Source organism: Dermacentor variabilis, chromosome 5 (genome assembly GCF_050947875.1).
Source record: "Dermacentor variabilis isolate Ectoservices chromosome 5, ASM5094787v1, whole genome shotgun sequence".
Lineage (NCBI taxonomy): Eukaryota > Metazoa > Arthropoda > Arachnida > Ixodida > Ixodidae > Dermacentor > Dermacentor variabilis.
In genome coordinates, this window is record NC_134572.1 from 25495802 (window position 1) to 25523365 (window position 27564).

General features: G+C 44.5%; 1 protein-coding gene across 1 annotated transcript in view; it reads right to left on the reverse strand.

Annotated features, from left to right (window-relative positions):
• LOC142582366 (uncharacterized) overlaps positions 1–27564 on the reverse strand; it is a 51265-nt gene that overhangs the window by 12458 nt on the left and 11243 nt on the right. The window contains exons 2-3 of the mRNA XM_075692010.1: positions 7876–8081; positions 5906–6041 (exon numbers count right to left, since the gene is read on the reverse strand). Coding sequence (XP_075548125.1) covers positions 5906–6041; positions 7876–8081 — 342 coding nt within the window. The remainder of the gene's footprint in view (positions 1–5905; positions 6042–7875; positions 8082–27564) is intronic.

Sequence of the window (27564 nt, forward strand, 5' to 3'; positions counted from 1 at the left end):
AAGAAAACTGCGGAAAACTGCCGAAAAACGAAATACTGGATGACTACAGCATGACACAGAAAGTTCAGTACGCATCACGCAGACGCTTACAGAAATCAGGTACGAGACGATGGCGAGAATATTACACGTCGTTGTCTCCTTTCACTCCAGTTCCCAGAATATGGTCAGTTGTCGTATCTTTTAGTGGTCCAGTTACCCAGAGTCATCCTTCCCGAGCCCTTGTCGTAGCTCGAAACACTCCGCCAACATGTGTTGCTGACGAATTCTGTCAACTTATATGCAGACCAGGAATTTCTTTTACTTGACTACAATTTACAAGTTCCACAAAACTAGCAGAACAGAAGGTTCGTGCATGCTTTATGTTACAACACCCTTAACTTGACAGTGAGTTTAGTTTAGGTAAATTCAATTGTGCTTTTCTTACGTTACGCCGTACAAAGACAACCGCAGGCCCCAGGCAGTGTTACGTATGTGATGTTAAAGATCATCGATCCAGCCGGTAGAATGGCTTTTCTGGAGATATTTATTAATATCTAGATAAAAGAAAGTTTTCCAGATTCGTGGAAATCAGCTCGTGTAATTTCAGCACGGAGACCAGGAAAGACTCCCCTTTCTCTCGACTGCTACCGACCCGTTAGTGTCCCAATATTTTTTTGTAAACTAATAGAGAAGATGGTAGACAGTCGACGGCAATGGTGGTGTGAACAAACAAATGTACTACATGACAGGTCTTCGAGAAAAGTGGTGTACAATGGATGCAGACATTGGCACATGCGTCGAACATGAACGAAGTGTGGAAATGTGACAATAGCAACATTCTTAGACATTCAGAGTCCTCTCTCTCCCTGTCATCTTTGTTTACCCCTTTCCCATTCCCCCCGTGTAGGGTAGCCAACAGGACGTTATTCTGGTTAACCTCCCTGCCTTCTGCTTTTCTCTTTCCTACACCCCCCCCCCCCCCCCCCCCCATATGGCACTCGACATTGTAAGTCACATGCACGTCCTTGCTGATATGTTAGAGCTTGGCCTACACGGGCGAAAACTGCGATGGATATCAAATTTCATAAGCGAAAGAAATATATTTATGGAAACAATTCCAAGAGACAGTAATTATCACAGCATCACACAGGGCGTTTCGCTAGACAATGTTCTCAGTCTGTTTTTATTGAACTGTGTCATGGCAGCCTTACCACAAAAACTACCATCTGGCCTACAGTACTCTCTGTACGCAGATTACATCTGCATATGGGCCTCTAGATCTCATATACAAAACATTCAAACAAGGATGCAAGAGGGTCTTTATATTATCGACACCTTTTTAAAACAAAGGGGCATTAGTCTTTCATACGCAAAGACAGCCGTACTTCCTTTCACTAGGCGACGGCTGAATAATTTCCAACTTATGCTTGAAGGGCAATGTTTGATGTTCGTGGAAGAGCATGTTTCTTGCGGGTATTCTTGACCGCCGGTTGACATGAGCGTCACACATCCGCGTAATTGAAAAGCAGACCAATACTATAGTAAACGTAATTCGCCGACTCGCTAGCACAACGTGAGGGGGATCAGTCTCTTCACTATTGCAAGTTCATAACGCACTCACAAAATAAAAAAAAATTGCTTATTCGTCACCTATTCTCCAGGGTTGACCGCAAACTTCTGAGGAACGTCTTCAACGTTTACTGGCAAGGGGGCTGCGAGTGTGTCCTGGGGTTCCGCAGACTACCTCGCGTTCTTTAATAATTGCTGAAGCTCGTCACCCACCATTTCCAGTCATACGAACGGCTGAAACATGCCGACATATTTATCGCATCTTAACCCAACACGAGAATCATCCATTAAACCTCGCGCTTACCGAAAGAAACAAGGGTAAAATTCACGATCTTGTTCGAGAACATAAAGCCTTACTAGCAAGATTTGAATTATGCAAAGTGGATGCTAGTTACCCTCCCTGGATGTTAACAAGTCCCAGAATAGAATGATCGGTCGAGGGGATTATATTCATGAGAGATATGTTCATGGTTGCCGCACAGCAAATGGCGCTATTCCAAATTTACGCATTATATCTCCAGTACATCCATGTGTATACAGACGGTTCATGTCACAAAAATTTTTCGGCTTGCGCATTCGTCATTCCTCATTTGGCGCTAGAGCAAACTTTTAAATTATCCCAAGAGACGTCTTCCACCGTGGCAGAACTGCTTGCGATCCTGTCTGCTTTGTGTTTCATAGCATCAGAAAAAAAGCACAAAATGGGTCAGTTTTAGCGATTTGCAGGCCACTGTCACTTGCTACAAAGCAATAAGAAAAATTCTTTGAACACTTTGCTATTGTATGAGACACTCAAAGAACACACAAAGACAAGCGCAATAAATCACGTAATTCCATTTCAGTGTATACCCTGGCACTGCAATATTCCTGGTAATACTGCAGCGGACTCAGCTGCGAATCAGGCGCACAATAACGCAGAGACAATCAACCTTCCCTTTTGTTCCCTTTCCTGCTGCTGTGACGTATCCTGTTGTTTCAGCAAAACTACCTGGTTTGATCAGCGATCTAACTCGGAGTTATACTCGGAGCCATGTATAAATCTATCAATTCCAACAAATCCAAGAGAGAACAGAAAGTTCGAAACATTAGTTCACCGCCTGCGGCTTGGTACTGCATTACGAGATACTTTTTATACAGAATAAAACGTGCCTCAAGTCTGCAGTGTTCTTGTGGCCATCCAGACGAAGATGTGCATAATCTCTTCCTCGAGTGCACTAACAATGATTCACAACGAAGGGTACTGAAGGCAAATTTGTTCTTTTAGACAGAAGACCATTCCCTCTAAAAAAAAAGAACACTTGGTCCATGGCCAACTGCGAGCCTTCAGAAAAGAGCACTTCTTGCTTTGAAAAAGTTTTTCGAGGACACCAACAGTTTGGGGAAATATTAAATTTCAGTTTATCATAATCAGTTAAATTAGTGATATAAATGTTGTTCCGGGTTCAAAATTGATTTATGTGGTGATCGTAATTTTTACGCAATGTGTAATTATTTGTGTTCGGTGCTTTCAGTGGAATTACATGTGTTCTGTGTTTTGGCAATAAAAAATATTCGACTTTATATATGCTTATTTGTACTGAACTCATGCACAATATTTTGCGATTCTTGTACTGTTGGACTGTACAGTTTTTATTCATCTGGGCTTCTACTGAGTGTCATATTTTGCGACATTATTCTCCTTTTTTTGCGCATATTTGCTCCCTTTGCTACGCGACAAGGAGTAGCCGGTGCCGCCACAAAGGCGCCAACCTCTCCTGTTATTCATTTCAATAATAATAATAATAATAATAATATTAATAATAATAATAATAATAATAATAATAATAATAATAATAATAATAATAATAATAATAATAATAATAATAATAATAATAATAATAATAATAATAATAATAATAATAATAATAATAATAAACCTAGACGTGGCTAGGTTTACCAGTGCCATGTCGCTCACCGTGAGTGACCCACTGTTGGCGCTTCACCCTCGTTCCATAGACTTCAATGTTTATTTCTTTCTGATTACCCTTATTTTCTTGTAAACTTTCACACTTTTCTCCCTGTTACTTGTGCTATAAACATTTGAATAACATCTGTTCTTACCCTTGTGCCAGGGACCTCTTTGGGTCCCAGGTGTGACAAGGGTAGTTCAAGGGCGCGTTACAGGTCCCGGAGCCCACTACCCGGAGTCCACAGGGGGATGTGCCATTGCGCTTGGACTTTTTCGTCATCATCGACAGGATCGGCCCAGATTTTTGTTGACGCAAAGCAAAAAATGCACGAAACCCTAGCCATAAACAGCTTCGCCGTATAAGGCATCAGCGCAACGAGAGCACTTCTCGCGCAACACAATAGTACGCAACTTCATAAGTCAATACCAAAATTCATTTGAACTGAAAACTAAAACAGGTGCAAATACACGCATAATGAAACGTGTATGTATCACACGACAATCACTGTAGTTACAGGATAACCGTACAACACGAGGGCAGACATGCCAAGTGATGAACTGCCGCAGTGCAAACTGAGGAAGAAAGAACGGCATGCAACAATAAACTGTCATTGACGAAAGGCTGCAGGTTCACAGATTATGTATAACGCGTGAACTCGTACGTAATTTGTTCGGGAAAATAAGTAACGAACATAAAACACGCACGGAATTCTTGTAGCTGTAAATCAATGAAGATGCTTGATTAGGATGTAGAAATTTACAGGGAAGGAATAAAGACACAAAGAAAAATGAAGACACGGAAGCACCAGAGAGTTCAGACGGCAAATTTTTCGGCCTGTCGACTACGAAATGCGTCGTGGCTTGACTGGGAAGCAGTGTTATCGGGGAGCGCGTTCCAAAGACTGGCAGCACGAGGCACAGCTGAAAAATTAAAAGCGACTGCAGTGGCATAAATGCAGCTGTAGCTGAACTGATTGTGCCGTCTTCGTGACGTCCAGGATGATTCTTTCAGATTTGACATGGACAGATCAGCTGTGCGAATGAATCGATGAAATAATGATAAAAGAGTAATGTCACGGCGAATACTTTTAAGAGCTGCAATGAAGTGTGAAGCTTTATTTAGGTTACGCTGGAATGGTCAGTATAATAGCTTGAAATGAAACGGCTCGCTATATTTCAGATGTCCTCCAGATGGTCGAAATTTTTATGGGGACACCACATAGCAGAGGCGTACTCAAGTGGAGGCCGAGCGATTGTTAAATAAGCTTCTTTTCAGAGTTTGGAAGGGACAGTGTTTAAATTACGGCGCAGGAGCCCTAATGACCTCGAAGCGTTAGCGCAGATAAAGGTGATGTGATTATTCCACGAAAGATTGGGGGTAACCAAAACTCCTAAGTGTTTGTATTCTTGGAGTTGGACAGATGTGTTCGTATTAAAGTATGGTGGGAAAATTGTAAGTGAACAATTTTTCGAGTGATAGAAATTACCTTGCACTTCGACACGTTCAAGTACTGTCGACCTAATAAGTTTACGGACCATGAGATCTGAGAAAGAACTGCATATATCTGCAGCCTCGTGACCCGGCCTGGTATTCGCATTTCCAGCCTCTTCTGGTATATGCGAACAACATTCTGATAAGCACTTCTACTAATTATTGATATAAGCTACTCATGGCTACTCAGAAATTCAACGTTTTCTGAGATATCATGGTCCGCAAACTTTTTTTTTGGTCGACGGTACATGAGCCACGAAGTACATCGGTCACTAACGTTCAAGATCATTTTGGAGTGCCACGTGGTCCGCCTGGCTGTTAATTGCACGGTAAACAATACAATCGCCGACAAATAAACGCAACAACAAGATATGTTATTCGGTAAGTCGTTGATGTAAACTTAAAAAGAAAGAAGTGGCCCGAGTACACTGCCTTGAGACACATAAGAAATAACGTCAGAATAAGGAGAAGAAATGTTATCGACCACCGTTAACTGCTGGCGATTAGAAAGAAAATTTGAAAGCCATGATACGGTTAGTAAGTCTACGTAGGATTGAACTCGAACGACCAATTGGACTCGAACAACCAATTGGACTCGAACGAGCAAGATCAGTGAGACTCTGGGTAAGACTCAAACTCACTTGCACCCCCCCCCCTTTCCTCTTTAATTTTTGTGTTTTCAGTCATGCTTTGATCACAGTCGCTGCATTGGATGCTTTGCTCGAGCGACCGTGATTTCATACTCTGCAGACGTGCTAGACCAACGAAACGTAAAAATAACTAATTACTCGTTCCCATTACATGACCTGGTCCTTTACTGACATTGTTGACAAAGCTTCTATCTATATTCAGTCGCGTCCTCGGTGTTTTTTCCACTCAGCGCCTTGTACATGCTGAGACAAAGATAGCGAGCTCACCAAATACCTTGACCTCTTTCTCCCCAACCACGGTCTGGAAGGAAGGCGCCTCGGCAGAAGCTTCGCAGCGGTAGTTACCCTCGCTGGACAAATTCACGGATGAGATGAACACGTGACCTTCTCGTGAGCGGGACATCTGCGAAGGATTGCAAACACAGCTGCTTAGTTGCAGGTTATCGGTGGTGCCTCATTTATATTAGAGGTCGCGATCATCTGCCTCGTGTATCTTTTCTCAATCGTTATCAAGGCTCAGATGTGCACCTTCTTCGACTAAAACATACATGTAAACATTAGTACGATCCTTACTTTATCGACCTGTCTTTGAAACATACGTATTTATAAACGAAAGAAAGAAAGAAAGAGAAAGAAAGAAAGAAAGAAAGAAAGGAAGGAAGGAAGGAAGGAAGAAAGAAAGAAAGAAAGAAAGAAAGAAAGAAAGAAAGAAAGAAAGAAAGAAAGAAAGAAAGTGAAACACTTTCATCTTTGTTATGGCAGGAGTTCTGCATTGCATTTCGGGAATGACATATAGTAGAAATATTGATTTAGGGACACAACAATGAAGTATGGATATTAAATGACATGAAGACTTTTAAAGGGCTCGCGCACACGTTCTGGCTCTAGCGTGACCGCGCCCTGTCTTTGTTCACGTTTTCCCATTCAGTGCATGTTTCGGCAACTACATTTAATGGAATAGCGCGATGCTCTACATAGCACACAGTCGGACTTGGCCATTGAGATTTTCGGATGTGATTGCATGGGCGACAACAGAGGAGGAAAGGGCTCTAGACAGGCAAGAAACTCGTACTCAGTTCTTGTTTTTGGTAATTGTTTTCAATATTGTGAGTACGATCAAAATTCTTATGCGAGCGTGCTGTTTCTGTTCCAGTACACTGGGGAGAGTATGTAGGCCCAGGCCCGCTAAGAATTAGGGCTAAGGTAGCTTGAACGGAATAAGGACTTCGTGAAAAAAAATTACAGTAAGAAAAAAGGAAAGAATTGCGGGCTAGATATCAAAGTTGATTGAAAAATTAATTCACACTAAATTCTAGACATTCAAGTGCCCAAACCACAATATTATTATGAGACATGCCGTAGTGGGGGGCTCCAGATCAAATGGGACCGCCTGGGTTTCTCTGACGTGCACCCCATGCGTGGTATACCGGCGCATTTTGCGTTTCGGCCCCATTGAAGTGCGACCGCCGCGGCCGGTATTTGATCCCGCGCCTTCAGGCTTATCAGGGCAACCTCAAAGCCACCATGTCAAGACGGCGGGTAAACTTCATCAAAGTTATTATTGAGATTAAGAGAAATAATTATATGGGGATTTCGATGTGTAATGTGTCATTAGAAAAAAGCTGGACTATTATAATACCCTATGAATTCTAAGAATAGAAACATGTTGCCATTGGCATCATATTTGTAGATGAAATGATGAGGAAATTTGCAGTCGTTATACGTTTTCCTTTAATGACATAATGTAACAGGAAAGGTTGGCGCCTTTGACGGCACCCGCTACTTCTCGTAACACGCTGTTGTTTTTCCTTCACCTTCCTTTTGTGTCTTTTCACTGAGTCTCATATTTATACAAGGAAACAAATACCACAGACAGCGCTTGTCTGTGGTATTTGCTTCCTTGTGTCCTCGTCTTTTTCGCGCTGTTTCACCTCAGTTCCAAGTATGAACCAACTAGCCCTCATCAAGATCTTACTAATACTCATATTTATGTCATCTGTGCATATGTCAATAAAACGTCAAAGAAAAGCCGGCGCCAAAAGTTGACAATTATTCGAACACTATAAAACCAACCGAGCACTGGACAGGCTGTCCTCGGTTTACACAGGGCAGGGTGCAACTGGAGGCCTCGAGGAGTCTAGCTTTTCCTTGCGGTGAGTTGACGTACCTGCCCGATAGCGATGAAAATGCTGACGATAAAGTGTTACCGCATTTACAGAGGTGCACCGCCCACTCACGTCGACCACCACACCGGGCAGGTCGTAGTTCTGCGCGGGCGGTCTGTCCCGGGGGATATACCGGTAGAACTCGGTGTCGTTCTTGTACCACTTGACCGAGTACAGCTCGTCGGACTCGAGGTCGAAGCTGCAGTTGAGCCACATGCCGCGGCCGTGGATCGCCACGGATGGCGCCGACATCTCCAGTAGCCGAAGACACGATATGCCTGCGTTAACGGGAAATAATAATAATAAGAAACCGAAATTGAAAGTGAAAAAGCATCTGCCATGCAAGTGAATTACTTAATAAATTATTTGTTAAATAGGTAATCAATTACCTGTAATTATTTAGTTAAGTATGCGAGGAAAGCTTGCGCATTTTACTCGTGCCACGCTTGCAAAGGTTACCTAAGTGCCTATGACTGAATGATATTCCCGGAAGATGAATTAGTAGTTCTGGAATATAATACGTCATTGCAATAGCCCATTTGTTCTGAGGTTTGCTGCTACTTTCATAATTATCACCTAAAATTTTCTTTTTAATAGTATTAAACGATAAGTAAGTCGACATACGCGTATTTATTTTACAAGCACCAGTGATTTCAACAAAATGCGTTATTCTGTTAAAGACATTTTTGTAAACTTATAGAAAAATATTCTTGGTGACTAGCGTTATCGATAAAACTAACACAGTTCGGTCTCTCATTCGGATGATATTACGTGCACTTACTGTGTGTAAAAAATAAGGTCATGTTATATATATTTATATATAGCTACGCTCTTCACCGACGTGAGACGGTAAGTTATAACGTAATATTAATCCTCAATCAATTTTGACACCGTGTTCGTGTCGCATTTCATGGGGCAGCTTAGACTACAGGCTGAACTGACGGGTCACTTGCCTTTGATATCATTTGATTTGCGATGTGAACGCGAAAATACGCTGGACATACAAAGCTTAGACTTCTCAATGCCCAAAGCGGCATGCATGTCCGTGGGTCGGTTGTACTCAATTGCCATTCAGTATTGTGCACCCTACTACAAAACAGCAAAACAAAACAATACAACTGACAAACCAAATACAAACAAACAAAATAAAAACACGAATAAAGCGACAGGGAACCTCTAACTAAAAAGAACATTGAGCGCGCTCTGTCGTCTGTCATTCAAGATGGAAATAAGGTCAAACTCGATAGGTTTCAACCAAGCATAGCGCATGTAACTCGAACTAGCTTTAGCAGAACAGGATATTAAGCTGTTTATTGTCTGTGTACATGTTCTTTTTCATCAAACGTAGGCCTAGTTCTTCAAACGCATGATTGTAGATGTTTTCTAATCGCACATCAATTTTCGGCTTTTGCTGTGAATCGAGTCATAAAGCAACACACAGACGTCTACCATATTTCTCGAGTTAAGATACGACTTGTCGAGAGCTCAGACTAGAAAGTCGCGCTGCTCGTTGCAAATGGCCGAACGGGTCCCGTTTCTTCTCAACGCATACGACACCGAATAGAGCACAGGGCGCGTACCGAGTGTTTCGAAGAAGAAACATCTTCATAAATGATGACGCCCATGATCGCCCCGCTACATCGTTACGAGCAAGAGTAATGATCCGTTTTCATTACGGCCGCGATCAATTATGCCGCAGCGAGGAAGGTCTGCACGCGACCACTGGTGCGTACCGTCATTTGCTTTTCGGCCTTCGCAGAGGAAATACTCTCTGGGAGCGGTGGAATTGATCGCCGAGCGGACGACTCGGCTTTGTTGGGTCTCCACCACCAAAGCAGAGCCCTTTCTTTTGAAATCAAAAGGCCTCTTTCTTGCAGACCGTCCAGCACAACTGACGCTGTTTTATGTGGAATAACCGAAACTTATTTTTCGTACTTCTCTCTTGTATAAGAGGATTTGTTAAGCACGGAAAGCGTGTATTCCTCACCGCACTAGTTATTTCAGAAATGACGCCGGCAAAGTTTCACGACAAACTCTTCTCACTGTCATGTGCTACCACTAATAAACCCGGACATGCCAGCCAGCATATATTTCCGACAATGAAACGAAACATATGAACGCGTTGAAAGCTGCTTCTTAAAGAAAAAGAAATAAGATAGCAACGCAAATGCTTCATTACACACACACACACGCACACACACACACACACACACACACACACACACACACACACACACACACACACACACACGCACACGCACACGCACACGCACACGCACACGCACACACACACACACACACACACACACACACGCACACGCACACGCACACACACGCGCACACACACAGACACACACACACACACACACACACACACACACACACACACACACACACACACACACACACACACACACACACACACACACACACACACAGGCACGCACACACGCAGGCACGCACACACACACACACACACACACACACACACACACACACACACACACACACACACACACACACACACACACACAAGCACGCACACACACACACACACACACACACACACACGCACGCATGCATGCACACACACACACACACGCAGACACACACGCGCACACACACAGGCACACACACACACACACACACACACACACACACACACACACACACACACTCGCACACACACACAGGCACGCACACACGCAGGCACGCACGCAGGCACGCACGCATGCATGCACACACACACACACACACACACACACACACACACACACACACACACACACACGCACGCACACACACACACACGCACACACGCACAGGCACGCACACACGCAGGCACGCAAGTATGCACACACACACACACACACACACACACACACACACACACACACACACACACACACACACACACACACACACACACACACAAACACACGCGCGCGCGCGCGCACACGCACACAAACACACACCCATGCACGCACGCAAAAAATTAGCAAGTTCCAGTTTCTTTACAATGTTCTTTACAACATCGTTCTTTACGAAATTTATGTACTGCATGCACACTGTCACTTAAAAGGTTTGCGTTTGTCAGGGGATAATGCGATATATGATCCGCAATTCGTGACTCAGTGCGTGTCTATTTGTAAAAATTATGAGACGACGGAAACACACAGATGTCATATTTTAATTGCATGGTATAATGAAACCGCGCAGACAGCGTGACAGAACCTTACCATTATTGTGCAGAAAGTCGGGTTAATTTCTAGATTAAGAGAGAGAAACAAAGTGCGTATCCTTGTGCCGATAGGTTAGTAAAGACGTATAATACGAGTATTCTATGCTGACATTTGCTGACAGAGGCGACATGGCGGCTGTGGATGCTTATCACTTCATAGCTCCATTTTCACTGCCGCTGTTCGCTTTCCGCAATCCAAGCTAAAACTTGAAGGACCAAGCTGACTGCTGATTTCATTTTTTTTATTTCTGATGCAGAGTTGTGACAATACTCATATTTTACTAAGGCGCTACAATATAACACATGGGAGCATGCGGTCAACTGTTTCTTTTCATGCAATTACCATCTTGTACTGCACCCTCTATGCGATAATCTGCACACCTAATGCAGTCGTCTACATTTAGCTGCAAGACTGTCCGATCTTATTCTTCGCCACAGCAGTTCCAGTTCTTCTACAAGGAAGTGCGTAGTTAAGCTTTATCAATTTCATCACTCTGTGCTCGTGCATGTGTCGACTGCAGATGAAAGCAGAGAATACCTGCCAACTCAGGGTCTTAAAACGAGAGATATGTACTGCTACGTAACCTCTCATCAGCTGTTCACAATCGCTGCTCTGCTGTTTGCATAACAAGATATACTCAACATTTACGCGAAAGTGGATCTCCAGTGAAGCTGTCGAAAACCATCGCTAATACTGCTGAGTGGGGTATGCAATGCTTAATTGCTGTAGAGTCGTAGTAGTAACTGTAATTTAGAGTAATAGTAGTAATGGTAATTTAAATAAAGTTAAATGACAAGTTAAATAAGGAGCCCCTTATCATCAATGTTATTTGGATGTTTGTTTTGTGCTTGCTCTTTACTAAAATGAATGCTGTTCTGTATGTTGTACGCGTGATTCCAATGAATGTACACGCCTTTCGCTTCAATCGCTGAAGGTTTTTTTTTTAATCGCTGCAAATATCCTTTATTTCCGTAAGGATGCGCCGTCATATTTTACAGCTTGGCTGTAAAATATGACGGCTGTACATGTCTCCCCCAAGTAGACTCTATAGCATTCAGAAGAGGAGAAACACAAATAGGTCACACATTTTGCATCGATCACTACGAACCAAGGGACATTCCGCGCTTTATGTGCGTGTTTCTACAACGCGAGCATGGGTGAGTGAGCGAGTCGCTACCACGGCCACTTTGTCTACAGCCTACTTCCTGTGCGCACCGCCCCTCCGCTGTGCTCTCCCGTGTTCATCAGATCGGGGCGTCGTCGTATATAGTCGATCAAGACACGAAGGGAACCGGCCGTTTCCCCCTCACGACTTTCTTCCCTTTGGCTCAAGCCATGGGCGAATAACTTCTGCAGCCCGATACGTCCGATCTTCAACCGTGTTCTCAATCGATTTTCGCGTCGCCCCTCGCAATTTAAACAAAATTCGACGCTATAGCTCTTTCGACCGAGCATGGTAGAATAGGCTCTGCAACGGGACGAGGACAGAATCATGGCAAGAAGAAATAGCATTGAGGAAGTTTCATCTGCATTTTCTTTAACAAAATCACTGGTGCAGAGAAGCCGCAAGTTGGACGTAGGTGCAATAAAATTTGCTATCCACTCTAGCGTTGTTTAATCAATGTTAACGCGCTTCGAGCTGTCGCATAATTCACCCGCGTGCTAGCCTCGTGGATACACCTGACTTTGTAGACGGTGTAGGCGGCAGCAATGCTTGAGTCTATCCTCAGACCAAGATGAACTCTTCAAGGGCGAATGTCTCTTTCCAAGAAAACTGTGTGTGTTTTTTTTGTTGTTGTTGTAGCTTCGTGGCACTAACTTTCGACCCACCACGGTGGCTTTGCGGTTATGGTGTCGTACTGCTAAGCACGAGGTCGCGGGATCGAATCCCCCCGTGGCGGCCGCATTTGGATGGGGGCGAAAAAAACAAACAAAACCGTGTCCCGTGCATTGGGGCCACGTCTAAATTATTCCCGAGTCCCCCACACTGGCGTGCCTAGTAAACAAATCGTGGTTTTGGCACGTAAATCACAATTCGTTCACTATATCTTTCAGGTATATGGCAACTCTTACGTTTATGTAACAAGGCTTAGAGTTGGGGAAATTGGCTTACGTTAATCGTGAAAAGCAACGCGACTTGAACATGGATGCACAGAAGAAACACAGAGACGACCACTCACTCGCAACTGACGCCTTAGTTAATACAGTTAAACTTAATACAGATGTTATTAAAACTCAAATAAAAAAGTAAGGAAAGAAAATAAGCAGCACGCCTACGATGAACCGCTTTACACTGATAACTTGCGCACGGAGGAAAAAAGAAGTATCGTCGGCTCAAAGCTTACCATGCGGTACCAAGGAAACCATACAAGTGTAGTAGAACCACGAAAAATAAATCATGATCTGTCTAAAAACGCCACTTCTGTTTCAAGTCGCGCTGTTTTTCGCAATACAATTTTATGTGCTTTACCCCATCGGTGCTGCTTGTCCTTTCAACCGAAGGTTATACAAGACACTTTTTATTCTTAAATCGAAAGGTTGACCTCAGGCATAATAAGCGAAGAACATCACACGTGTACAAATTCTGTCTGTTTCAAGCTTTTTAAGAACATCAACAACAAAAGAAATTGTGAATGGAAGCAGAAAGAACGGACGTAGAAGTGCAGAATCCTAGCAACCTTATATTAGCAGATGCTTACGAGGCAGAAGACAAAGTTGTCGATGATTGCCTGTCCTCACCGGCAACCCCGATTTTTACCGTGGCATTCATTTAGGACCAAGTCGTAAGAGATCAGCTACTTTGTCTTCAATCTTAATGAGATTATATCTGGGACTCGAAGCGAATGCTTGCAGGTCGAGTCTAAAGCCACACATACGCAAGCAAGCAGCGGCAGCACTACTTGCTAAGACAGCTCACTAAGAGCCCAATTTGATAAAAACGTTAAGAGATAGAGAGGGACAATGTGAGAGAGGGAAATAGCCTAATCCCGTGGGAAAGAAAGCCGGTGGAAACTTGGGAAGCAGAGCGTGGGTGTCTTAATAAGGCCTCGACGTGGACAGTTTTCTAATCCGACTGCCAACCTACTTATCAAATCCTAAGCGCACGGGTAGGATGGGGAAGGACGAGGAAAAACTCCGCTGACTTAATCCTTTAACGCAATCGATGGCCACCTTTCTCGAAGTTGACGGCATTGTTTCACGCTCTGCCAAGCTGATCGTAGAGCTGTGTTTCTCTTGACTCTCGCACCTCAATTCGGGTTCTCGCTCACCGGTGTGAAGGAGGCGACTTAAAGTCCGGTGCAGCTTGGCATGGCGCCGAATATTTGCGTCTAAAAGCAGTGGACTCCAAATCCCCCCCAATGCGCGAAGCAGGGACCGAAATACCTTGCGTAACCTCCCAGACCTGTCGATGTGAACCTCTCTTGTTGCATCTTCATTTAATTTCTTGAATTATCAGCGCTCAGAAATACGGGGCCCCTAAAGACTAGGCTATATTGTAGGTGCGCAGTGCAGGAAACCTGAGAAGCCTGCGTAGGTTGTGCGACACATACAGACAGTTCACGCGAGTGAACTCCTGCCTGTTCGGTAAGTGCGCATGCGTCGTTAATCACGTGTGTTTGCTAAATGGCACACTGCTGCACAAAGCCTTCAAGAATACACTATGCGATGATTCTGCGTGACCTGTTATTTTTTCTATAGTATGCTGTTATTTGTTTTTTTTGGAACCTCATTATATATTCATTGACGGATTGATTGATTGAGGCATAAAGTGGGTCTAAAGGTGCACTGCGCCCTAAGTGGGTGCTTCTCCCGTAGGCTTTTGGCAGACACTGGTAGGCGTATCAAGGCTCTGGTATGCCTTTAGGCGTAGTGTAAACACTGGTAGGCATATCAGTGCAAAACTGTAAGTAGATTGATCGTATGACGACATGCGCCAGCAATTCAGGACAGACACAAGTGAGTCAAGGATTAATAATAGCTACCGTGAAATTCACGACTGACGAACAGAGAGAACTATCGACAAAGTAAACTGCGGCTAGCATAGAGAACTTGGAGGAACCTACGTATTCTATACCTCAGTCTCTTTGCAGTGACTCATCTATAACAAAACAGATCAAGCACCTAGCAAACGAGACTTAAGCTAAGCGCCGTGGAGTGAATATTGAAAATCCGGTGTATAATGACTTAACGAAATAACGAAAGCATGAACTCCCTCCTGCTTCATTCATAGACTGCGTCCTGACGGGCGTTGCCGGTCGTGATTATCGGAACTTCTTGACATAGGCAAATTGCCTTTACCAAGAAGATTTCATGTAATTCTAGACATGTCGGTCTTATATTACAAATTTTGTGGCCACTTTTGGCTAGAAACACACAGGCATCTCGGTCTATGAGGGCTTTGCCTTTCTCTAATCTCCTACACACTGTCAAAATCTGCTGTCGATACGGTGTTGCGGATGTTGCGGGGAGAAGGCCACAAAAACAACAACAGCAACGACAACAGCAGCAACCGCCATCCCGGTTACAAGAAGGACAAGCGGTGAGATGAAGGTTGACGCTGTCCAGGGACACAGCGTTGCCCGTGACGACGCCTCCCCTAATCTCCCTCAGTGTTCGGGCCTTGAAAGGGGGTCTGCCTATGTCTGCTTAGTGCTACTAACAGTGGATGAAGCTCACGTGATTGCTTCCGCAGGTCGCCGAGTTTGCCAGTGCATGCCAGAGCGAATAGTACTGACTATCTTGAAAAAAATATGTAATGGCTTGTGCTCTCTTTCCTCATGATGTCTCATTCAAAGATTCAACGTCTACAGAAGAAGAGCAATGGGCAGCCGGCTCAAACAACGCACATAATTGTGGCGAACAGAGCAAATAGCTGTAGGAAGGTCTTCACTATGAACATTACTCTTAATTTCTCTTTCGTTCGCATGCGCGCTCAAAATGAAAAATAGCGAACGGTGGTGCCGTTTATCGCAAAGTCTTGCATCTAGCAAGTTCTCGAATACTACGGAAGTTGCTCGATGTGCATTGATTATACACGGGGACACACATTCTTCCTTTACTGATGCACAGCGGATATGTACGCTGCGCCCCACGTCGTACATATTGTGCTTTAATTATACATATGATACGTAGAGCACACAATCCTTCAGCACTTGATTTGATGTGCATGCGGCTAAATGGCTAAATAGCCTTTTCGGACCCAAAGCTCTCAAAGTGTTGTACACGAGGTGTTGTACGTACCGGTGAGAAACATATAGTCAATGACAACCTAAGAATACGAGAAATGCTGCACCACTAATCAACTCAAAGTCTCGAACTCTGCACTCGAACTTGCTAAGCACCACATGAGGTTTAATATCAGGGAGCGTTAACCTGGCACCTGCTGTCCGTACCGCTCAGAGCAGTGCACGCAGCAGGTAAACAGGGACGCTAATGGGCTTATAGAATGCGTGCGCACAACGCTCATGGCAGCAGCGGGGGGCAGAACTCTAGCAGAACGCAGTTCTGGCTCCGCCACTGAGCTGATTGAACGGTGTGTTGACGGTGTGTGCTGTGATCTTCGTAAAACGGTGATGCCGATAAAGCATCTCAACAAACAAACGTTTTCTTCTTTTCCTTAGCTGCGACGTCCTTGCTTTCCTGCCGAGCTAGCGTTCTTGCTGGCACTCCTGCTGAACTGCTGCGTGGCACTGGTGTGAGCGGAATGGACAATAAATATCAATTAAAGGAAAAAGTGTCGTCCGCTCCAAATGTTGCGCGAAGTTACGAGTTTGACAATTTTTTCTTTTGTGAACCTTACTTCAACTTGCCGGATTTCGCAGAACTTATTTGCCGTATACATGTAGATGTCAATGTTATATAACATTTCACACGGCGCATATTACCGCTGATGGCTTCCCGTCGGTGTAATCTCTTGCACTATCAAAGTGCAAGGCTTCCACCGCCACTGGCAGCGCTCCTCACAAATACAGCCTTGTGTAACGCCCTGTAGCTGCCAGGCCACTGTTCCATACAAAGCAGACTCAAGGGCACTGTTCCATGCAAGGGCACAGTGCATGCTTCATTGCACTGGGCCAAACCTGCGCATTGCCAGGACGCCGTCCTAGGAGTTAGTTCTTGTGCAACGCTAAGCTTCGCTGTCACTATTATGATACAGTTAGTTTTTTTTAACGATACGCGGACGCCACATGGCTCCAAGCCACTCTTCTGACCACTCTTCTGCGCAGCAGGAACAGTGCCCTGGTAGAAGCCACGCCTGTCTTAACGCCTGCGCGATGCGCAAAACAGGTCTAACTGCCAACATTCTGTGGAAATGAAGGTAAATTCATATCTAGTCAAATCAATATCCAATTCGTATTCATTTCCTTCTGCACGTTAGTTACTGAGTCATGTATGCTAGGAAAGAGGCTAGTTTGTGGCACCCCGTGCTTGCTTATGCGCTAGCGTCCGTTTCGTTTTTTTGGGAACAGGTACTGAACCAGCATAGCTTAAAACTGGACACTATAGCGTTTTCCAGAGAGAGTAAACCGAAAAAATACAATTTAAATAGAACATAATGTGGTGTATATTGTGTCCTATTTTATTATAATAGGGTGTTGCAGAAAGGGGAGGGGGGGTGTATAAGAAATTCTGTTTTCCAGATTGTAAGAACGCTGCCGAGGCTACAGAACTAACTTCAGGAGCTTTGTCACGTGTGCACTAGAACTACGTAGCGTTCAAATTATTCCCGCATAAATTTACCGGGAGTATAATAAATTTATTTATTTAGTAGGAGCTACGTATATCTGACAAAATAAGTTAATCTCACTAGGACAGTCACTTTAAACGTATTTAAAAAGTTATGATTTTCTGAGTCATTGCTAAACGCTTGCTTGGGCGCAGACTCTACGGCCTGCTGCTCATTCACTTAGTTGCTTTCTTCTCGTACTCTGTCAAACTCTTGAAACCAGCGTTGCCCGCAATTCGTGCCTGCGTTGGTGCAAGTTTGGAGTACGCCGTCATTTCATAAGCGCTAAAAGGAAGGCTGAGAAGGTTTTCAAGAGACAATAAAACTTGGGGCCTGTATTGCGAAACCCTATCAAAATTTTGAATCTTGTGTCCTCAGGGGATTACCACTAATGGGTACGCGCTCGCGCTCGAAAGAAGAACAAAAAAAAAAGAATGTTTACAGATGAGCCAGCTTGCTACGTTTGACGCCAGAGGTCCCCTGTTTGTGTTCCGGCTTTGTTAAAAGTATCAGGCACCAGGGATTCGCTGTTAGTAAAAGCTTATGCCCGAGGCTTATGAGCAAGTGTTTATGAGGAAGCGCTCGAGAACACGTGCGAAAAAGAGCAAGCAATTTGTTGACGCCTGTAAAATAAATTAATTTACGCTTAAAACATCGCACAAGATGGCATCTTACACAAGAATAATAGTTACAGTGATACTGTATAAACTACATGATATATGGAACAGTGATCGACCCAAGCCAGACAAACGCCCCCCCTATAAAGATGAGAAATAAATAATAAAAAGCTCAAACTTACACGGAGCTCTTTCTTTTCACCGACACAACCACCTAAACGTACTTTGCGCATTCATAGGCATTAGTGTGAAAAACTTAAACCACTTCTGTTACTTTTTTGGCAATATAGGGCCCTATAACGTAAAACTATTCCAATATGTTTTATTTCAATCTCCTGACGTCAAATTTGCGTAACCACCGACTCAAGCACCGGGCGGTCATCCGCAGGGTTGTCTGAACAGACCGATCAAACGCTCTCCTCATTCATATGAGGTCACTTTTGTTTGCTTGAAAAACGAATAGCATTGCCTACACTGAGCGGCTTGTCTTATCTAGTTGGCTGACAAGAGGCGATGAGAACGCTGAAGTGTAGAGGGATTCGATGGGGCAGAGCCAGTGCACTGAAAATCGATAACCGGATGAAGAGGGTGGCGCCGGCGTCTGCGATTGGTCCGCTTTCCCTTACTTAGCTTGCGGTGGCTGGTCGAAAATCGCTGCGGCATGCAACGGAAGCTTAAGAATGACGCTGAAGCGGATCCTCAGCAAAGAAGAGTTGGCAGAATGAGGTCGTAAACGTACCGAAAGTGCTAGAAAACGTTACACGACCACTCAGCAAGTTTTATTATACGCAAATAAACCCATGCTCTCCGGCAGGTGCGAGTAGCCAGCGCCTGAGCGATCGGCGACAGCCATCTTTTATTCCTTTCGGAATGGAGCAGCCTGTGGTTATTCGGAAGAAAATTCAGTTTTGTTCGGCATATTAATGCATCTTTAATGCGTACACGTCACTTTGACGCGGTCAGTTTTGGCGGTTTTGTGACGTCGCGTTACAGGCAGGTGAAGTGGATGCAGTCCGAAAACTTTTGACCAATACCCTGGGTCTAATGGCGAAAAGGCCTCGAATCAGAAATAACTATTTTTCTTTTTTTCGGTCAAGTCATGCATAATCAGTGTGTATACATCATATCAGACGGGGAAGTATCGCGGTTTTGGCGACATCGCGTGGCAGACAGGTGAAGTGGGGTGGTCCAAAAAAGTTTTAAACCATTCGCGGAGGGCTTAGAGCAGAATTGGAATAGAAAAGTTTGGAATAGTTTTACGTTATAGCGCCCATAGTTATAGATTGTACTGCGAGAACATGTATGCCTACATCTGACATCTGGACTTGCGCTTTTCTGCGTATGCAATGTGGTATATTACTTGAGTATTCTTGCCATCCTCCAAGGGAAAGAAACTATTCTCGAACTAAGTTTGATAGCCTTATTTATCTTTTTACCAAGAACCCAAGTATAGCAAATATAGAACAATCAAATTCAACTGTACTGATTAAAACAATTAAATGTGGTTCATTTGCTTGTGTATGTTTCACAAATGCCATTAAAAATAACACACTTACTTAATTATTTACTTCTCGCAAATCTACGTCGGTATACCGCAGAAAGCCACGTGATGCATGCAACGCAGGTCGTATCGACATTAATTGCCCCTTTTTAATTTGATTTGGTTTAGTTCAATACAGGTAGGTGAGGAGTACACAGAGTTTAACGTGAGAGAGAACAAAAACGCAGTTAAAGGTAATCTTGCAACTGTTTTATTTTAGAGCGACGCTGTCTCAGAAATTACGGTATTCAGAGTATCGAGATGACGTCCACATCATTCGAACTTCACCTGTACACGTAGTTGCTAGCTTCTTTATCTGCTGTCTATATACGAACGTTGCATCCTCAGATGAAGCCCGATTCATCGCTGTCCGCCGATAATGTGCTTCGAGGACGTGCTCAGCGCCGCGTGAAATTCGCCGCGAGCGAAGTGAATGAAGTGTTCGGAGTGACACGAAAGTACAAGGCGCCACATTTAAAAAAGTCACATAAGGGAAAGAGCCACCGTCGAGAGAGTAATGACCTCAATTATGCTTCATATCGGCGCTGCCGCGCCTGCTGCGGTGGCGCTTGCGAAGCCCCCACGACATGTGTCGGCTCATCCGTCTTCTCGCTCTTTCTGTGTTCGTTACGAAGCTTCTCCCGCGCAAAGTAATAAAATAACAACAGAAAGCCGCAGCGTCAGCAGGCCTTGAAAAACAACGTCGTGCACGGAGCGTCAGATGAGGCAATTACTACCACTAGCAAATCTATCCGGCTACCCGCATCTTACGCTCACCAGCTGTACACCCAATTCTCCTCCCCCCTCCACTCTTTTTCCCCCTCTCTAACCCCCGACCCCTTTCTTCAGATGAATATACACAGCGTCATCCAAGGTGTTCTTTCCTTCCCTCGAGGACCTCTGCTGCTGCCTCTCTTCTCAACGCGTCGACTGCTGTTGCATATGGGGCATATGCTTCCATCAAAAGCTCGTCAACGCGCTATAGTGATAGGGAGCGTTCTGTTTTCGACACCACAGCCCGGCAACATGGACGCTGCAAGCTGCTCTCTCGGTCTCGAAACGAGTAAAGTGATCTAGGAACAAAACAAAACTCTATGTCACGTGCACTATAGCGTTAGGACGTACGGTACGCTTCAGCGTGGACGAGCGTTTTGTGCATGCGAAACCACTGATGCATAAGAGCGGTCGCAAATAGCGAAGAAATGGCTAAGTTTGGTTTAGGCAAAGAACTCTTTTAAACACGTTAGCTTTTGGTGATTCCCAAAATGAACTTAACAAAAAGAACATGCAGAATTCTCTAAAAGCAGTGTAGGAGATGTAAAAAAGGCAAAGGCTAAGTAGACCAGACGAAGTAGGCGCTGATTTGCAAGAGCGTCGTTTGGAAAAGCAGCATTTGTAGATGGCACACTTCTCAGATAATACAGTGAGAGAGGTTACAAAGTGTAAGGCCCCTATTCACCATAACATTTCTACACTGCAGAGTGGTTATTAAGTATATTATGCACCGTATATTCTTAATATGAGCAGAGGCAGTCTGATAATGACACATTTCTCCGGAACTGAAAGCTCAGAAAGTTCAACCCAACAAATTTCTTTCTATGAGAAAAGCAAAGATGATAAAATCGGAAATGTGTACAAAATTGTTGCTTTAACGAAGGGAACATAATTTTCTTGTGGCATAAGAGTGAAACTTGGGATCCCGATGCGTGGTGATAACTACACGTACGAAAAAGAACAATGCACGGATGAATATCGTGCCGCATGCCTAGGCACAGAAGCTATGTTCACAGAGCTTATAGGCAATAAACGCTCAATGCCACTGGCTGGCAGCTTCCGTGCTTGCTGTCCCAATTGGCAGGCAAATCTTTATTTTTTCTGAACTGCTGTAGTGCACAAGTGACTATCCGAATTCAGCATTCCCGACTTCTCTCACTTTTCCTCTTTAAAGCCAACTGCGGCTCACAATCTTTTATTCCAAGCTGACTATATGCTAGCACAGTGAGCAGAATTGCTATGACAGGTGCGCCTGTCATAGTATGAGAACGCCCTGATGCTAAGACTTGGAGTCTAATGTACTTGGATGCGAATTTGGACTAGCTCATTGCAATTCATATTTGCCACAAACCATGAAAGAGACAAATTAGCACATGCAAGCGTGCTGTTCGCGAGCGTTGTGCATTGTTGCTGTAGCGCGCAACCTAAATATACCTATAGGTCATGAAGGAGGCAACACGACACATGGCTGTTGGCAACGCGACCGCCATGTGTGAGGCTGCCTCCCTAATGTCATGTTTTTAAGTTTAGGCAGTATTCTACAGTAATTATTGTAGCTCATATGAAATCATTGTTGTAGGTGGTGTATGGGAAAATGTTTCTCGTTGGTTTGTATTGGACAGAAGCTGCGAAAGGACCAAATCGCAGTCGTGAGAACTTCCGCGTCCCATTAAATATAAGCTGGTAGAGGGCCAGGTTTTTTTTTGTTTCTAGCAAATAGTCTGCGATTAGTTGTGGGCGAAAAGGCGTAATAAACAGGTTGACGGTGCCTGAATGTTCTTTATGACAGCAGAACGTGTTCGTAAAAAATAGCGTTTGAGTATGATTGTGCGAATAGGTTATAGCCTATACGCATAAATAAGGGCTTGCATAAAACTGCGCCTAAAGTGACTTAAGGTAAAGAGCTCTTGTTTTTCCACACGGTGGCTTTGACGTACTTGGTCTTGCTCATCAATCGCAGCATCAGGTTCACATTAACGAACTTGCGCGAGCAAGGCTCAAATGCTACGTGCCTCGGCGATGTCGCGGTATCTTTCGCGGTGCGGTATTTCGGCGCCATTTTCTAACATTCTTTCGCCAAATGACGTCTGTTCTGTTGGTGCACCTTTCCGTCTGTTTCCATCTTTATTGTCTTTGTTTTGTCTTGCGCCTTGGAGAAGCAAAACTTCTCCAAGGCGCATATGACAAACGGAAGGCTTCAGACAAGAATATTTACGAAGCCGTGCAAGCATCCCACAAGGAAAACTACAGATTCCGAGATCCTATACCTGTGAACACATAAAATACGCATCATCATCATCATCATCATCATCATCATCATCGTCGTCGTCGTCGTCGTAGTCGTCGTCGTCGTCGTCCTCCTCCTCCTCCTCCTCCTCCTCCTCCTCCTCATCGTCATCATCATATCATCATCATCCTGTTTTATGTCCACTGCAGGACGAAGGCTCCCTGCAATCTCCAATTACCCCTGTCATGCGCCAAGCGATTCCAACTAGCGCCCGCGAATTTCCTAACTTCATCGCTCCACCTAATTTTCTGTCGTCCTCGACTGCGTTTCCCTTCTCTTGGTACCCATTCTGTAACCATAATGCTCCAACCGTTATCTAACCGGCGCATTACATGACCTGCTCAGCTCCATTGTTTTCTCTTGATGTCAATTAGAATATCGTCTAAATAAATACGCATACACATATGTATCTATGTGTTCAACATTTTGCGACATGCTTTTGTGCCAAATTTGTGTTCCAAAATGCGTATGTATCTTGGAACAGAAATTTGTTGGGCTTTAAGAGAACGTGCCGACACATACCTGTCCCATCAAGGTACAAGAGCGCGCAAGAATGTATATGTAACTTTACGTCCATATGCTGAACTCTTCGGAAAGAAAACATTCTAATGCTCGTTGCCACCGGCCCCGAAGAGGTCACCGTTCCTGGCCTCTATCGCCGTGCGCTGACCATGACACCGCCCGGAGAGAAACAAGGAATTCCAATGATAGAAAGAAACATGATACAAGAACAAAGCCCACTCCTACTATCATTGTTTGAGCAGGGTCAGAATAACAGCTGGAGGGGAAAGGAGTTGGCATGGTCCGCACGTCGCGGACGCTTGTTTCATATTTTCTTCTTCGTTTTGTTCTGAACAAATGAGATAAGGCGGGTGAAGGGAAGTGCACTGCCAGGAATAACAGTGTCCAGGCGATGCTGCGGCTTCCCCTGTCCCCGTGCTGCCATTTCCTAAGCGGAAGAGGCTTCGCTGGAAGCCATTTGTAACGGCGGCGCCAGATGGGACCCGTTTTTTGTTTGGTGCAGTGCGCGCCGACTTCCGCAAACCACCTAGAAGAGATTGCCAACCTCGCGACAGCGGTTGGTGTTTCTGAAAACCATAAACAAAAGAAAATAAAGGGATCGCAATGACAATGCGGACGTCCCCTGGAACATCAGTCGTAGGAATTAGTTGTTGACCTGCATCTGAGCAGAAAAGGGATAAATAGCCCGACTATTCAACCTTCTAACGTGTATAACATCTGCTTCGACAGTGCGTCAATTTCTAAATAAGGAGGCCGTAGTGACAGGAAACCACTTTCTGCGTAGATCATAGCATTTGTCCTTAACGCGATGGCACAGAACACACGGTAAAGATTGAAGGTTTCTCCTTTCTGAGCAATCGGAGACACCAGAGAGACACGACATTAATCCTGAAGCATTGAACCGGGAAGTTCAAGGGCTTTCTTTTGCTTGTGCTCTGGCTTTTCTGATGTCAGCTTGGCGTCGCGCATCGCCGCCCAAAAAATTCAAAAAACACACAACAACGAGGAGATGTAACGGATGCTCGTTGCCTTTGAGCGATGGAAGTGTCTCGGCTGCTTCGGTCTTGGTTTGTGTCACTACCAGCCCAATCTTGGCTATTTCGCGAAGAGTTCAAAATAGAATGCTGCGCCTGATGTTTCATTCTGTGTTAAGCTGTGCATCATTCATGCAATGATCGCAAGGTTAAATTTAACGGGTAATACGCCATGTTTTTCTTTGTTTGTTATTTACGGCTGTAATATCCACTGTGTCAACTTTTAGACTCGGTACTGCACTTCAATTCGAAACAGCTGTTCCTCCGGAAGGGGGAAAGTCCTCGCTGTCTATAATTAGCACTCCTTCTAAATAATAACCTATTTCCATTGCCTGTTTGGGAATTTCCAAGATATTCGCAAGTACAAATTATCACCATTGGCTGGTGTAGATCGCATATATTACAAGTTCCTGAAGAACACAGAAGCCTACTCATCAACAATCTTGTCATATATTTTAGTCGGTCATGGCGGCGAGGCGTGATGCGAGGCCATCGGATAACGACGAAGGTGGTGTGGTTCAGTACATAAGTCCGGTGACGCTCATTACACCGCGAACTAACGACCCATGTCACTGACATAACTTCCCTGCAAACTCATGCAGCAAGTAATCTAGTGTAGGCCGACTGCTTTTATTCTCTTGATCACTGTTTCCGTGAACTTTATTCTTACGAAACCCATATACAATATTTATTGCGAAGCATTCCTTGCCTCCTTCCAGGAACTTTGTGGTGGGTTGGTACATGGGTAGGTATGTAGGTAGGTACGTCCCTGTCTCGCCTCATTTCGGGCCTCTTCAATTAAAAGAAAAGCGTGAACAACGGTAAATACAACATCTGGATTACAACGCAGCAGCCTCATGCTCTAAACATGAGGCCACGGTCGCAAACATAATTCTCTCGTCCCAAAGGCAACTTGCTCTTTGAGAACCTTGGTGCGCACGTGATGTGCCAGTTTCTCACATTCCTCTCTCTTGGAACCTAGCGCATTCAGACGCTTGGTGCTTTCCATTTCTGGCCATCATCGGAGACAGTCTACAGAAACAGCTGGGGAGGCAGCCGAGACAGCTTCGAGGCCAAGTAACGAAACGCGTTTCGAGCCGTCTGGAAGACGCTTCTGCGACGTTATGCCACCTCGCCTCGACATTAGATAACTTGAGAAGAGCACACGTTGCTGATGTATTTTAAGTTTTTGCACCTGAAAACATATGAAAAACATGATGTGACTTAGATCAAGGCAGATAAAAGTGTGTACGTTTTCTTGTGCGCAGACTACCTTCCCGTCGATAGAGTGTGGACCGTAGATAGAGGTGTGGACCTAGAAGTCCACACTGTCGCGTTTCCAGGCACCGTGCTCAGTCGCCATTTTGTTTGGACAGGAACGTAGCCTGCATCGTTTTTTTTACTTTGATGCTCTCTTCGCGAAGCTGTCTTCTTTGACATTTTCATGAGAACGGGAACGAAACTTATGATGACCGCTGACCACTTGGGCGTCTACTTTGCCGTCTACGGCGAGTATTGGAACAAAGCCGCTGTGTTAGTTCACACCGGCGTCAAGACCGGCCCGAATATCCCAGTCATTTCAACGTAGCAGCAAACGCTATACCTAGGAGCTGTGCGACATTGTACCGTCTCCATGATCGACCCAGGTAGAACAGGTTTTAAAGTTGATTCATCAGAGTAAAAATGCTATCGTATATTACGATAGACCGCGTGACATAGGCGTAAGTACAATCCTATTACGTCCCAATCCCTGCTTCTCTAGCTCACGCCTCCGTCCAGTACATACATAACGCCCAATAATCAGCGTGTAGTCAAGTCGCGTAGAACGGCGGGAACGGAAATCATACTGTCGCCGTCATACGATCTTCGTCCCCATCGTCGTCGTCCTGTTGCTGTTGTCAAACATTGGCTCGCCTCACACACACAACATGCTCGCCTTACAAAAACACGTTGGTCCACCTGATAACGGTTTACGGAACTCCAAACGATGCTAGATACCAACAATTCTGTCTGTCCATCTTGATGCTGGATAGCAACCTACCTGCGAAATCCTTCGCATAACATCTATTGCCACAGTGCGTAGGATCTGCGTACTTTTTTTGCTAACGAATATTAAGGCGAAAGCCTTGAGTGGCTCGCTGCAATGGTTCATACTGCCCCCCCCCCCCCCAAGAAAAAAAGAAAGAAAGAAAGAAGTGGCGTCTCCTTCAGTAATACAAAGAAAAGTAGACGAGTGAAACGAAAAATATCATAAGCAGTGGCTCATACCCAAAAAAGCAGTGTCTAGTCCAGTGTTACAAAAAGTATCATAATCAGGAACGGCTCGTATCCCCGTAAGCAAGCAAAGATGCAATGGCTGAATATTAACGAAGAAATGAAAGAAAGAAAGAACGAAGGAAAGAAAGGACGAAAGAACGAACGAACGAACGAACGAAAGAAAGAACAAACGAATGGCATAAGCTTTAGGTAGGGCATTAGGTGTTCGCGTGTGTCGTTGAGGGGGTCGACATACAGCGCCATCCGTTTACTTCCCATTGCGGCTCGTTATGTCGCGCAAGAAGTCTGACCGCTCCGATCGTATAACTTAATGCGTTACTACGTGTGCAGCAGGATTTCGCCTTCACGTGTTACAGGAATGTAACATGCTGTCGAATTTCGTTTTCTGCTTTAGATCAGTGTTCTGTTATAGCTTCTGGTTCTGACGACTTTGATAAAGCTTCCGACGCTGTTCCTCCCCAACAACTCTTGCTTTTCATGCTTAGTAAACTTAGGGCAGACAACAATGCGTTCAATTGAATCGAATGTGTTCTGCACAACCTAATACGGACTCATAATGTCCCCGGAGAGGGGCCGATAAGAATCATGACTGTAAAATAGACATAGAAAGGAAGAGCAAGCTTTCTTATTGTTATGCCTGTTTTGGCAATCTTCGATGCGATTAACGCCTCTAGCACGTATTTCTGTGAAACATTAATCACTGCTAGCTCCGCAGTTGTTGACGAAACTGGATGGGGCATA